This window comes from Macaca nemestrina, chromosome 4 (assembly GCF_043159975.1).
Source record: "Macaca nemestrina isolate mMacNem1 chromosome 4, mMacNem.hap1, whole genome shotgun sequence".
Lineage (NCBI taxonomy): Eukaryota > Metazoa > Chordata > Mammalia > Primates > Cercopithecidae > Macaca > Macaca nemestrina.
The window spans coordinates 177,919,029-177,933,154 of record NC_092128.1 but is presented as its reverse complement, the minus strand read 5'-3'; the positions used below and the strand labels follow the sequence as shown (position 1 = coordinate 177,933,154).

The 14,126-nt window shown below is 43.1% G+C and overlaps 1 protein-coding gene across 23 annotated transcripts in view; it reads left to right on the top strand.

Moving 5' to 3' along the window:
* Nucleotides 1-14,126, top strand: part of LOC105472675 (RUNX family transcription factor 1) — a 1,100,727-nt gene that overhangs the window by 999,029 nt on the left and 87,572 nt on the right. For all 23 annotated transcript variants that reach the window (XM_071095679.1, XM_071095683.1, XM_071095678.1 and 20 more), the window contains 2 exons: nucleotides 2,423-2,676; nucleotides 8,808-8,964. In XM_071095679.1, coding sequence (XP_070951780.1) covers nucleotides 2,423-2,676; nucleotides 8,808-8,964 — 411 coding nt within the window. The remainder of the gene's footprint in view (nucleotides 1-2,422; nucleotides 2,677-8,807; nucleotides 8,965-14,126) is intronic.

The following is a 14,126-nucleotide window of genomic DNA, read 5'->3' as shown; positions in this document are numbered from 1 at the left end:
GGGAGCAAGTCGCGCGGCTGCTTTCAACTTTCCTTCCAGTCGCGCGTTCTTGGGGTCTTTCCTGACTAGGAAACTCCTCGCGGGCCGCTGGCGCACACAGCAAGGGTGAGGCGCGCGGCGGGATCGAGCCGCGGCCCAGGCGTAGCGGTAAAAAACACCCATTACAGAAACCGACCCGAGGGAAGACGCTGAGAGCAAACGGCACGCGCGGACGCCGTCCGGCCTCATGCAGTGAATCAGCGCTGCTTCGCCGCAGCTGCCAGCCGGACGGTGCAGGAGCGCGGGGCGGCTCCCCCGGGCCCCGCGGCCGAGTCGCACCCGCGCCCTGGAAGCGGAGGCCTGGCCCTGGGCAGCCGCGCAGCATCTGGGGCCGCCCGCGGGCTGCAGCCCCGGTTCGGGAGCCTCGTGGCGGCCACTGCGACTGCCTGCAGCGGGTCGCGGAGCCGGGCCCTCCTCGGGCCGGCGGGGCCTGCTTTCTTTTCCCAGGTCTCCGGACCGTGTCCACTCGCGGAGCCGCACAAGCCCGCGTGTGGCTGCGGGAAGGGGTCCGCACGCGGGCGGGGCCCCGGGCCAGCATGCAGGCGTGGGTGCGGGGGCGCGGGCGGCGCGGGGGTGGCAGCCGACTCCCCTCCCGGGCTGCGTACAGTAGCGCGCGGCGGCGGGGGCGCGCGGGCCAATTCCAGGAGCCGGCGGCCGCGAGCCGCGCCCTGGCTGATACCGGAAAGGCCTGTGATTGGCCGCCGGCCGCCCCTATGCAAACGAGCTGAGGGAATGGAATTCCTCCGGCCGGGCTTACAGTAAAAGCACGTTCATTTCCAGGCACTCTCATTCATAGAGCCAGCGGGCGCGGGCGGGACGGGCGCCCCGCGGCCGGACCCAGCCAGGGCACCACGCTGCCCGGCCCTGCGCCGCCAGGCACTTCTTCCCGGGGCTCCTAGGGACGTCAGAAGGAAGTCAACCTCTGCTGCTTCTCCTTGGCCTGCGTTGGACCTTCCTTTTTTTGTGTTTTTTTTGTTTTGTTTTGTTTTTGTTTTTCCCCTCTTTCTTCCTTTTGAATTAACTGGCTTCTTGGCTGGATGTTTTCAACTTCTTTCCTGGCTGCGAACTTTTCCCCGATTGTTTTCCTTTTACAACAGCGGGAGAAAGTGCGCTGTTGTCCGAGGCGAGCCGTGAAGTTGCGTGTGCGTGGCAGTGTGCGTGGCGGGGAGTGCGTGCGTGTGTAACCCGAGCCGCCCGATCTGTTTCGATCTGCACCGCGGAGCCCTCCCTCAAGGCCCGCTCCACCTGCTGCGGTTACGCGGCACTCGTGGGTGTTCGTGCCTCGGAGCAGCTAACCGGCGGGCGCTGGGCGACAGTGGAGGAGTATCGTCTCGCTGCTGCCCGAGTCGGGGCTGAGTCACCCAGCTGATGTAGACAGTGGCTGGCTTCCGAAGAGTGCGTGGTTGCGAGTGACTCTGCGGCTGCTCAACTCCCACCAAACCACAGGACCAGCCACAAACTTAACCAACATCCCCAAACCCGAGTTCACAGATGTGGGAGAGCTGTAGTACCCTGAGTGTAATCGACTTGGCCTTCTTCTTATGATTATTAAGATTAGCTGAAGATCTTTGAAACGCTGAATTTTCTGCACTGAGCGTTTTGACAGAATTCATTGAGTGAACGGAGAACATGACAAGTACTTCTAGTTCAGCACTGCTCCAACTACTGAAGCTGATTTTCAAGGCTACTTAAAAAAATCTGCAGCGTACATTAATGGATTTCTGTTGTGTTTAAATTCTCCACAGATTGTATTGTAAATATTTTATGAAGTAGAGCATATGTATATATTTATATATACGTGCACATACATTAGTAGCACGACCTTTGGAAGTCGCAGCTCTTGCTTTTCGGGACTGAAGCCAGTTTTGCATAAAAGCGGCCTTGTTATGGGAGATACTTGTGTTCTGTTGGGACTTTAGACAAAACTCACCTGCAAAAAACTGACGGGCGTTAACTACTGGAACTTCCAAATAATGTGTTTGCTGGTCGTTTTACTCTTCGCATAAATATTTTAGGAAGTGTATGAGAATTTTGCCTTCAGGAACTTTTGTAACAGCCAAAGACTGAACTTAACCTCTGCAAGCAAGATTCGAGGAAGATAGTCTCCACTTTTTAATGCACTAAGCAGTCGGTTGTTAGGAGCCCATCCTGGGTCGGAGGCCGATCGGCAGAACCAGAACTTTTCCCCCTCCTGGGCTGTTAGTAACTTAGTCTCCCTCCTCCCCTAACCACCCCCGCCCCCCCGCAGTAATAAAGGCCCCTGAACGTGTATGTTGGTCTCCCGGGAGCTGCTTGCTGAAGATCCGCGCCCCTGTCGCCGTCTGGTAGGAGCTGTTTGCAGGGTCCTAACTCAATCGGCTTGTTGTGATGCGTATCCCCGTAGATGCCAGCACGAGCCGCCGCTTCACGCCGCCTTCCACCGCGCTGAGCCCAGGCAAGATGAGCGAGGCGTTGCCGCTGGGCGCCCCGGACGCCGGCGCTGCCCTGGCCGGCAAGCTGAGGAGCGGCGACCGCAGCATGGTGGAGGTGCTGGCCGACCACCCGGGCGAGCTGGTGCGCACCGACAGCCCCAACTTCCTCTGCTCCGTGCTGCCTACGCACTGGCGCTGCAACAAGACCCTGCCCATCGCTTTCAAGGTACTGGCCCGGAGAGGGTGGTGGGAGGACAGGCGGAGGCCGGCGAGGCCGGGGGAGATCCGCGAGGGCAGCGGCCAGGCGGGCGGGGCCGGATTCTAGAAAGGGGCCCCCGCAGCCCCGGGTCGGTCTTCCTAGCTTGGGGTGCGGGGGGGATGCTGTGTTGCCGTGGCGACCCTCGGGAGGCACTCGTCTCAGCTTTCTGGGGCGGCCTCCCAGGAGGGCTGAAAACATCAGGGTGCCCCCAAAGACATCCACTGGGGGCCGGTCGGAACCTCCCTGGCAGGGGCCTTAGCTTTGATACAAAGTAGAAAAAGTTATAACCCAGCCCGGCAGAGACAGCCCGTCTGCTAACTTACTGCTGCCCCTACCGCTGGATTAACACCCAAACCATTTTGTCTTCCTCACATGAAGGCATCAGGAAATAAAATCGTGAGACTTTTCTGCCTTCAAGTCAGTGAAAAGAAACTAACAAGGGAAACTGTCAGGGATTTTCTTTCCCCCTTCTCCAGCCGCCCTATAGGAATTAGCATGTCCAAAGTCCACAGCGGGCGTAGTTAAGTTTGCAAAAGTTTTCTGAAGAGTTCTCTGAGTTTTTTAGCCTGCTCCTGCCAGAAGCCGCAAGTAGCGAATCCTGTTTCTTTTCCCGGAACCGTTCTGAATGCTATCATCACCTCACCTAGATTAAGCCCGGGGCAGCGAAAGGTGAAGAGGCTGTCTTTGGAGAGCTGGGGGTCCCAGCGGCCCGCTTTCCTGCTAGAGGAGGGGGCGGCGCGTAGCTGGAGACTTCAGCGCAGCGGCTCCAAAGGTCTCCCTTCGCTTTTCACCCCTGATCATCCCAAGAGCTTTCAGCTGCCTTGAAAAACCTTGGCCTTCAACAGGGGTATGAAAACAACCCCAGGCGTTTCTAAACAACCACCCTACTACCCTAGCAGCAAGCAGTAGGAATTTAATTTCTGCAGTGGAGATTCTGTTTTGTCTTTGGTGGGTTTGAAAAGATGCGACTAAGTAAAATCAGTGCAGGTCATTTCCTGTTCTTTTAAAGGGCTAATCAAGGCAGGTGGTTCCCAGTGTAAAGCTACTTAAAAAAAAAAAAAAAGTTTAATTGTCCCCTTTAAGGGGAGATTAAGTTTTTTATAGATCCAGGCCTCAGCTGGGTCTTGATCTTATTACAACGAATAATATTCACTTTTTTAAAAAGTATTGTTGGGGTTATTTTTAAGCTTTATACAGTTTCCACACTTAGATTGTGATTTCTAAAACAAAACGAAATTTGCAGTTGGCTTTGTCTACAGATTTGCCTCTTTTTCCACTCACTTTTCTAAAAGCAGTTTTTTGTTTTGTTTTGTTTTTTAGTGGGGGTGGAAATGAGGAGAAGGAACGTGGCGGGTTGCTTGACTCTTTTTTCCCTCCCTTCGTTTACTTAGATTTGGGTTTGGGAGACCATTTTACTTTTAAATCATTCTAACCCTTTGCATAAATGGAATCAGCGGTGACTCTTTAGGGCACCCGCATTGAGAGGGGACCAACAGGGTTGGGCCATGGGGTCACTATCAGATAAAGAGCAGAGGCAAGACGGGCTGATAACCACCAAAGGCCATTAAAACCTGGCTGCCCCAATGCACTAGGGCTCCAAGAGATTTGTGGCTTCCTTTGGGGTGAAAATCAGGGTCTCTTCTGAACTCCCTCCTCTGCCAGGAAACCCACACTCAAATATATTAAAAGACTAAATGATTAATAAAGAATCTTCAGGAATTGGAGCAATTCAGAGTCTCAAGTCATTACATGAAAGTATTTATTTTCTTCTAAAAAATGAAAAATTACACATATTGCTTTTATGAGCCGTCAGAATTATTTCTAGCAGAAACCATAATCATAGAGTTTCCTTTTTAAAATGATTTTTGGCAATTCACTTAAAAACAATTTGTTTTATTGAGTGATAATCTATAGGCTACTAAAAATCAAAATACAGATCTCTTGAAAAACATTCAAGCAGGTCCCCTGAGAACATTTGGGGGAAAGGAAAGGATAGCAGAGAAATCAGACCATTTGATTAATATCTGTCACCACCCCAATCCTCATAAAAAGAGGCTTCTTCCTCCAGGAGACCTGCTCACTGCATAACTAGAAGAATAGACAAAACGTTCAGTGAGACAGCAAACGTGAAGGGATAAAACATTAGGGATAAAAGCAAGCAAAACATCAAAACCTGCCTACATCCTGGGCTCATTTACTGTGTGTCCCTGGCTTCACTCTATCCGCCCACCCAACCACCTCCCAAGCAGCTTCAACAGAAATTATTACTTTAAAATTTGGATCTTAAATAAGCCGCAGGCAATCTCCCTAGGAAGTTAACCAGTAAATAATTATTATATTCCCCATGATAAAGAGAAGCAAATGTGAAACAATGATAAGGCCCGATGATATTGATGAAACGATCATTGAAGGGCTTCTTAGGAGTATCCTGAAGTTCTGTAGGAAAATCCTCTATGTCAATCTTCTGAACTAAAGAGAGATTTAAAATTATGAATTTTCTTTAAAATAGATTACAATAACCCTACTTGCTTATTTTGAACCCCAACCTGTTCTCCCCCTACTCCTTCCCTCCCATGGAACACCTTTATTTATAGAGTATGAGAGATACTTGTTTTTTACTACTAAGAAAACCTTACATTTGCTGTGTGTTTTGCTGTATTTACAGAAGTAGCCTAAAGAGCTGTTTTGATGACTTAGGATGTATTTGGTAATACCATGGTCTTATAGCTTGTTTAGGCTCTGGTACACCACAGTCCAAAGACGTAAACATGCCTTCAGCAAGGAAGTTCAGAGGCCTTGGATTCTGATGGTAATATTCTTTTCATAAAAAGGAAATAAGTAATATATTTGTCGGCAAGATCACAGTCCCTAGCTATGCCTTAAATGTCATCTCAGCTGAATTCTATGTTCCACTCCACAGCCTTCTTTGAAACACTGCAAGGTTAAGGGATTTGAAGTAAATGAATTGTAACTGTAATTTCAACCTAATTAGAACTGGTTTAAAATGCCAGTTTGAACTGTGAACAGGCTAGCCAAGAACAGTATTGGGAGGTCCATGTGGTACAGAAGAGAGTTGATATTTGGCCCAACTTCCTGATACTTTAAAAACAGAGAAGTAAATGAGATCTCTTTGGCCAGCAAGTCCCTTCTTGCCTGTTTGGTCTGTGTTAAAATGTAAATGTTTGTGTTTCCTTACCTATTGTTTATAGCTTTTCATTCCAGTTGTTTCTTTTTTTCAGTTTGAAGTTAGATATTTTTACATTCTCTCCATTTGCCCATCAGTGAAAAAACCTGTATCAAATTAGCACACATGTTAGTTTTAAATTAAAAAAAAAACTTCTTTAACCTGGCTTGAGTATGCTTGTTAACAATTGGGCAATATACGTTATTAATGAAATTGCCCTGGATTTAATAGTTCCCCTTTACCCACCCCCACCCTCGTACCAAAAAAAAAAATCCCTCAGAGATCAATACAAGGCCAAGTAAATGATATGTAGGTGCCCAAATATCATTGATTCTGCTGCATTTTAAAAAAAAAAAAAAGAGAGAGAGAGAGGAGTGGGAGTTAAACTTCTAATTTTTTTTCTTCTTAAATTCCAACATCAACAACCTTTTCTTATTTAGCCTCCATGATAATTTTATCCTATGTTTGTTTCGACTTGGCGAAGGTCTCGTGAATTTGCCAAATTACTAATGAGAATAGTATTGGAAAGATGAGAGAGGCACCAGGCTTGGAGCACTGTGAGGGGAACAGCAGTAGGAGGCAGATAATTCAGAATCCATTCCTGTAGTTATAAAACAAGATTTATTTATTTTCACCTTTTTACAGATCCAGACCCAACAATGAGTTATTCAGTTTGAAACCCACGTCGTCGAGGCAGTCTCTGTATACCTTCTGAATACTGACTTAAAATAGAGAAGCCTGGGTTACCACAGGGAGAGGAGGATGAGGAAGTAAAAATATGTGTTCAAAAAGGGCATTTCAACACTGTGAGCTAACTTTACAAAGGGAAGTGAGAATCATGAAAAAAAGGGGAAAATTCGTTGTAAGAGACTTAAAAGAGCAAAATAAAGCAAGCCCATTTTTCGGGAATAGAAAAAAAAAAAAAAAAAAAACAGTAACAATAACCAAATAACTGATCAGGGAGATTTATTTTAGTGATATCTTTTTAAAACAAAAAGGGAATTGTCGTATCACTGCTCTTAATTAAATGGCAACAAACACACTTATTATGGGAACTAAATAGCTAATTAGAGGGTGCTCGGGGAATAAATAGCAGAGTTTTAAACTCTCCTCTATGGAAAACATGTCCAACAATTGCAATGAAAGGATTAAAAAGAGAGATAAAAGGCCCAGACCTCGTTTGGCAGTGCAAGTTGGATAAAATAGAGGAAAATGCCTCCCTGTTTCTATGAGACTAGATTACCCTGCTGTAGTCTTGGGGTTGGAAGTATGCTCATCTCTCATAGTGAGTTAGTTCATGTTCTGTGCCACAACGACTGAAGCAGTTCTACTGAGTAAAAACAGTAGATAGTCATCTGGAGGCCAAGGGAAAGGGTGATGGCTGGGCAGATCATGAAAATGGGGATCTTGAGAAACATGACTTTGATATCATACAAGTGAGTCCATGGCAGCCTTTTTTACATATAGAAAAAGAGGCCTGAAAATATATGCTACAGAAAAATTATATAGCAATTATTAAGGTAAAAATTGGGAAGTAGGAGGCAGAGGAAGGAGTGATAACAGTAGGTTGAGGAATGCTTTACTGTTACCAATTCAAAAACAGCAACCAAAAATGATGATGTAATTGGAATGAGTAATATAAATGTCACTACTGACTTTACCATAAAGAATGTCAGAAATGATCAGAATAAATACAGCTTGGGGCATTTCAATTTGAAGTTGTGTGACTGCTTTGAAAAATAGAAACAAAGGAAATATAGCCAATAATAAATGTCTAGACCAAGAAAATAGTTTCTAGAAGGCCTCAATGATAACCAAGAAATTGATACTATTGTTCGAAGTATCTTTAGGTCATGCTCTTTAGAGTATTTTACTTTGAAATTCATTTTCTTAACTACCTGAGTATAAAAAATATTTATCTACCAGTTTTCTCCAATATCCCTGATAAGACTTCATGCTTATTCAGTTACATTAAATAAATTCCTGGTCAAGATCAGCTGGGCTAGCGGAAAACCTCAGGCATCTGTGAGGATATGAGTTTACACACCTTGGGACTCACAGATATAAAAATACAACTCAATTCTACCCCGGAATTGAGGGGAGTGCACAGAAGTGAATGTCCCGTCTGTCTGAGGTCTGTTGATTTTGTAATTAGTAAACGAAGGGTACATTTCTGATTTTCTTCCCTGTGTGCTGGAATTCATTGCTAGTAAAACTCAAGATAATAGGAGCAAGTAGGAGGTATCAAAGATGAACTATAGAGGGACAGTTTAAGTACTTAAGAATCGTCAGCAAGATGAAATCTACTTTTAGCAGAAATAAGTTGTTTTGTTTTGTTTTGTTTTTGTTCTGTTTTGTTTTCTAAAAGTAAAGTATGGGCCTTGTTCAGCCTGTTAGTGGAGGTCTGAGCAAGTAAAAGATGGGTTAGATTATAAACTTACGAACACAGGATGTTCTGTTTCTCAAATGGGAGGAATTAAGAAGAGATTATTGTATTCAGGAGACGACATAGCTTCTCAAAATCCTTGACATCTTGCTATGGTTCGTCTTGTTCCAACTGTGCTATATGACCTAATCTGGCTTTATTAGGTAAATTTAGTATATGTGTCATTATTTGAAAATTTACATATAGTTACGTATAATGTATTAGGTTGGTGCAAATGTAATTGCAGTTTTTGGAATTAAAAATTGCAAACATCGCAATTACTTTTGCACCAACCTCAAATATAATAAAAAAGTGTCTTCCCATTATAACTTTTCTGTTGTTTTGCTTGAGTTATCATTGCTATTCCTCTGCAACCTAAAAAAAATCATTGAATATACAATTAATTTTAGAATAATCACTACACAAATGCCCTAAAAGTGTATGTATAACATTCCTGATGTCTGCATTTGTCCCTTGACTGGTGTTTAGGTGGTGGCCCTAGGGGATGTTCCAGATGGCACTCTGGTCACTGTGATGGCCGGCAATGATGAAAACTACTCGGCTGAGCTTAGAAATGCCACCGCAGCCATGAAGAACCAAGTTGCAAGATTTAATGACCTCAGGTTTGTCGGTCGAAGTGGAAGAGGTACGTTATCTGTCAAAACTATGCTTGAAACACGTTTCATGGCAACAAACCCCTCTTTCAAAATTCTAGTGATTTCTGTAATGGAATCCCTAGAAACTCGGTCTGTCTCAATGTTCTTATTGCTATGTCCAGCTCTTAAAAAATATTTATTCGAAGTTTAATATTTTTAGCAGAATCTCTATATTATTGCTTTATGTTACTGAGTTGATTTAAGGCTGATTGGGAACATGCAACGTAGGAATTGTGAATTTCAAAGAAACTCTTGAGATTTTTATTAAAATGCAAAAAATATAAAATTTACCTTAATGGAAACTAGGATTATACAATTACAGTGAGGGTTCTCTCTTGGATAACAATACAAAAGCTGTTTAATGGAAACTGTTGACTTATGATCTGTGGGCTATCTGTGAAAAGTGACAGAGTTTCGAATGACCATTTCTAATAATTTTAGGGATTTCTAGTGTATGATGTTGAAACATGGTTTCAAGCAAGCTTACCTTTTTAGAAAAAGACATGAAGAAATAATGTTAGTACCATTGATGGCAGTGTGATCTTCCTGTTGTATTTCTTTTGAATGCCTTATTTAGGAGGAGAGGTTGGGCCTGGTTAAAATTTTAGATACTAATAATATTAGAGACTGGATTATCCAAGAAATTGTTGCATTAGTTCAGCTCCATGTGTGGTTTTATTTTTCCTTGCCTTTAACCCGTTATCAAAGCATTAGAGCAGAAATAGGAATCTCGGCTTATTGTAATTTTCTCTGGTTTCCAATTATTTTCAAGTATTATGTTTTCTTTACATTGTAAGAACCAAATCATATTTTATAAACAGCAACAAGTACTAAAAGTTTAATTGAAGGAGGTAAGATAGTTTTTTAAACTCATTTTTTGTAATATAGTACCGATTAAGCTTACAAGGTTATTGCAAGTATAATAAAAAGACTTACGGTAAATACCTAAATAACAGTAATAGTTCTTGTATTGAAAAAAATGGAAGCACCAATCAAACAACATTTAAAATAACAGAAATTATTACTCTTTAAAAAGGCGTTTAAAAACAAGAAAATCTCAGTTCTCAGAGAATTTGATTAGTCAGAAAGGAGAAAGGGGTAAATGTGTGTTGATTATTTTGGTGATTATTTTTGCTATCCTAGCTATCCGGAGCACTTTCATAATAGAATCATAGCTGGAGAAAATAAAAAATTTATATAATGTGATTGAAAATTTATATTCATAGTACTATATTAATAATAGGGCAATGCAAAGAAAATTATATCCACTTTTTGAAAGCATGAGTGATGCTATAAGATATAAAAGCATAAGTCATTAAATGGGTTCCCTTGTCGTATTAAAAGTCCCCACCTTTCAGTAAATGGAATTTGCATTATGATTCAGAGATGTGTGTCTAGAAAACATCTTAAAGGCTTCAGATGAGTAGCTGGCAGAGCGAGTGAGAAGCCAATAAAAAACAAAGGCCCCACAACCTGGTCCATGCCCATCAGCCTAGCTAACTCTCTTAATTCAGTTCTTGTGGATTTCTGCTGTTAGGAATCAATAGCTAAGTATCATTGAATTGCTTTTCTAGAGAAAGTATTATCATCATACTATGCGTCTGTGTGGGTCTACATGTAAGGTTTTGATCATAAAAGTTTTAAAAACGTGCCAGTGACATTTTCCCACAAGAAGTTCAGTGGTGGCTTTCCGGCAATGCACAGTAAATCAGTGATAATAAAAAAAATGAGATTTTGAAAGCAGCGTGCTTTCTTTTCTGGCGTTGATGGCTGATCTTGCATCCCTCATTGGCCATTTCTGTTTTGAGTGGGTGACTAATAGGTGCTTGTGTTTACTTGGGTAACAGTGCACTGTTTCCCCAAGGTGTGGAGTGTTTGCATTTGGCTGCAGGATTTGTGCCAGTATGCCCTTGAGTTTGCATAAACCCCAAAAAGTAAAATAGCTGCAACCAAGGCTGGGCTGTCTTCCCATACTCTGGAATGAGAAAATTAATTGAAATGCCATAAACGGACAATATTTTGAACAGACTCTCCTTCCCACCAGTGATAATAAGCAATAAAAAATATAGGAACCCTAATGGAACATTTGACCTAATTGTAATTACTATGGATATGAATATTGTTGGTCTTGAGAGAGAGAGAGAGATATATATATATATGTATTTTTTTTTTTTGGTCAGCACTACAAAACTAAACGAGCTGTCTGAAGGCCTGATTTGACTCTGTCTTATAATTTCTTTCCATAGTCATAAAATATAATTTGATTTTTCTCTTTCAAGTCTAAGTGTCAACACCAAAGCCTGCCAGATTTTTTTCTTTCTTTTTTCTTCTTCTCCTTTTTTTTTTTTTTTTTTTTTTTGCAATTTGCTTCCCATTAGGAAGACAGCAGATGATTCTGACTAATTTTAACAATTAGTCTTAATCTTCCTCACTGAATCTTATCCTTTAAAAGTTTCATTATGTTTTATTAAGTGATCTTAAGACAACTGTTTCATTTTCTGTTTTTGAAAATGTGCTTGAAAATATACCCTTGGCATGGACACACCACGCCATGGCTCAGAAGGCCCTGGCTCTTGGCTCATCCACACTTTCAGTGCCAATTTTGAATTCTGTCAAAAGCCACCAGTCTGATGGATTCTCCAAGGGGCCTAGTACGTGGTGCAAAATGAAAGGTAGAAAAAGAAGTTCTTTTTCTGTGACCAGCTGCCAGTCCATGGGGATTGTAAACCTCGTAGAAACTGCCAGAGGTTGAACATGGAAGGGTTTTTCTCTGTTCTACAAAACGGATCTATCTGGGCGCTGGCTGCCGTCCAGGATCACAGCTCCTAACCTCGGGTTCAGTCCGTAACTGGGAAAACCTGCCTGTCCGGCTTTGACGGCCTTGCTGGCTACACTGGCCCCGTAGAAGCCTGAACCTTCTCTCTTTTCTTCCATTCCCTCCTTTTTCTCCCTGGCAGTTTAAATCTTGGTTCAGAGTGTATCTCACCCTTGGAATGTTTCTCTCTTTGATTCAGTATCTCCATGTAAATCGACCGCTCCTTTACAAAGGAGGAAGAGATAGGAACTCCCAGTAGATGAGGGTTAGGGAGCTCTGGGGACCGGGCTGAACTCCAGAGGTCATGTGAGCACAGAGGTTGTTGTTCAGAACAATTTACATTTTAGCCAAATGGACTGGGACTCCATGACACCCCCAAAAAATTGAAGTTCAGGGGCAAAAGGAATTCTCTTGGGTGAAACGAATTCGCTGAGCAGCTTACATCAGTTTACATCTGCAGTTGAGACAAGTGCTACATCACCTGCCACCTTTAGAATGCCAAGAAGGTGTATCATGGCTTCAGCTGAGAGAAATTTAAGAAATTTTAGCAATTGGTGCCCGGGCACGGTGGCTCACACCTGTAATCCCAGCACTCTGGGAGGCGGAGGTGGGTGGATCACCTGAGGTCAGGAGTTCAAGACCAGCCTGGCCAACATGGCAACACCCCCCATCTCTACAAAAAATACAAAAATTAGCTGGGTGTGGTGGCGGGTGCCTGTAATCCCAGCTACTCGGGAGGCTGAGGCAGAAGAATCACTTGAACCCAGGAGGTGGAGGTTGTAGTGAGCCGAGGTCGCGCCACTGCTCTCCAGGCTGGGCGACAAGAGCAAAACTCCATCTCAAAAAAGAAAAAGAAAAAGAAATTTTAGCAATGAAACCTGTGACTGCTTTATCCCTGTTGGAGTATTTAATCAGTCAGAGAATAACTGATCAATCAGGAAATACAGCTTTAGTAATTTCATTTCAGAACCAGACAAGAAATCTCCCCGACTGCATTTTCAGCTGCGTCGTTTATGCAGGAGGAAAGAGAGTCTGCTGCACGTTGCTTTCTAATTTTTTCTTAGAGTATGATTTTTAATCTTTTGGGAACATCATAGATACTTTTGAAAATCCTTTGGAAGGCTTTTTCCAAGGACAAAAAAAAAAAAGGATGTGTTCACGTACACACAGAATTTCTTATATTATTTCAGTTTCTAGGCTGCCAGAACTCGTATATGGACCTTCTGGGGATCCGCGGACCCCAAGCCAAAAATTTGTGAATTGCAAACTTTGCATTGATCGTGGAGGGCCAGCTTAGCCCTATGCCACACATAGTAGACACCCGAAAATGAATAAATACACGTACAGATGAGCTAGACATTTTCTTGAACCTGTGCTGTTTTGGTAACACCTGTGTTTTTGTTATCGCCGGGGTCTGGTTCGTATAATTAAGAAAGTAGATCCCCTAGAAACCACTAGCCAGGCCTTTGGATGACCATCAGGTACGCATACATGCCATCACGGGTAAAGGGGAGGGGCCTATTCTGTCATTGAAAGGACAGTCGCTTCGCTCCACACCCAGCCCTGTGAGGCCAAGTGTTCTGTGGCCTGTCAGGTTGGCGCTGAGTTTCTTGGCGGAACTTGTGTTTACATTGACCTCCCTGGAAGCTTTAATCTTGCCCACTTACAAAATAATATCCTTTCCCAACACATTGAAATTCCTTCAGTATGTTCTTTCTGTGAATATCTTCCCAGACATAATATTTATCCTGTCACAATCTGGGTTATTGCATATTTGTGTAACGTTAGTTGCTTAAGGCATTTTCATTCTTAAATTATTTTACATTATTTGGGGTAAAGTGTGGGAGGTTGCCTTTCAGGTGAGTGGAAGACTGTGGTCAAGAGGAAGAGAAGGTGCATTAGGGAAGGATAAACGGTACCAATATTCTAAACAAAGAGACATGGCTTGGCTTTGTGTAGCGGTTGTTAACCAAGAGATGATCTGAATGACTCTCAGTATTATTGAAGGATCCAAGTCCTTCTCTATTCTATTACAGATTCATATAATAGAAGAAGGAAAAATTCATCTGACCACCCCAGATTCATTTCACGGATAATGTTCATGGTATAAACTGGCAGTCAGATCTCCTGGAAAGAATATAAGGAAAAGACATGTGTTATATTAAAATCAACTTTCCCATTTTCCCACTTCTTTCTGTTACATACTGATCTACACTTTAAAATAATATGTATACTGAAATCTGTATTCAGATCTCACTGCGAGCAAATATAGATGAATAAAGACCCAGTCTCTGATATACCAAGCCTCAACCAGCCCTAACAAATACTGCTTTTCGA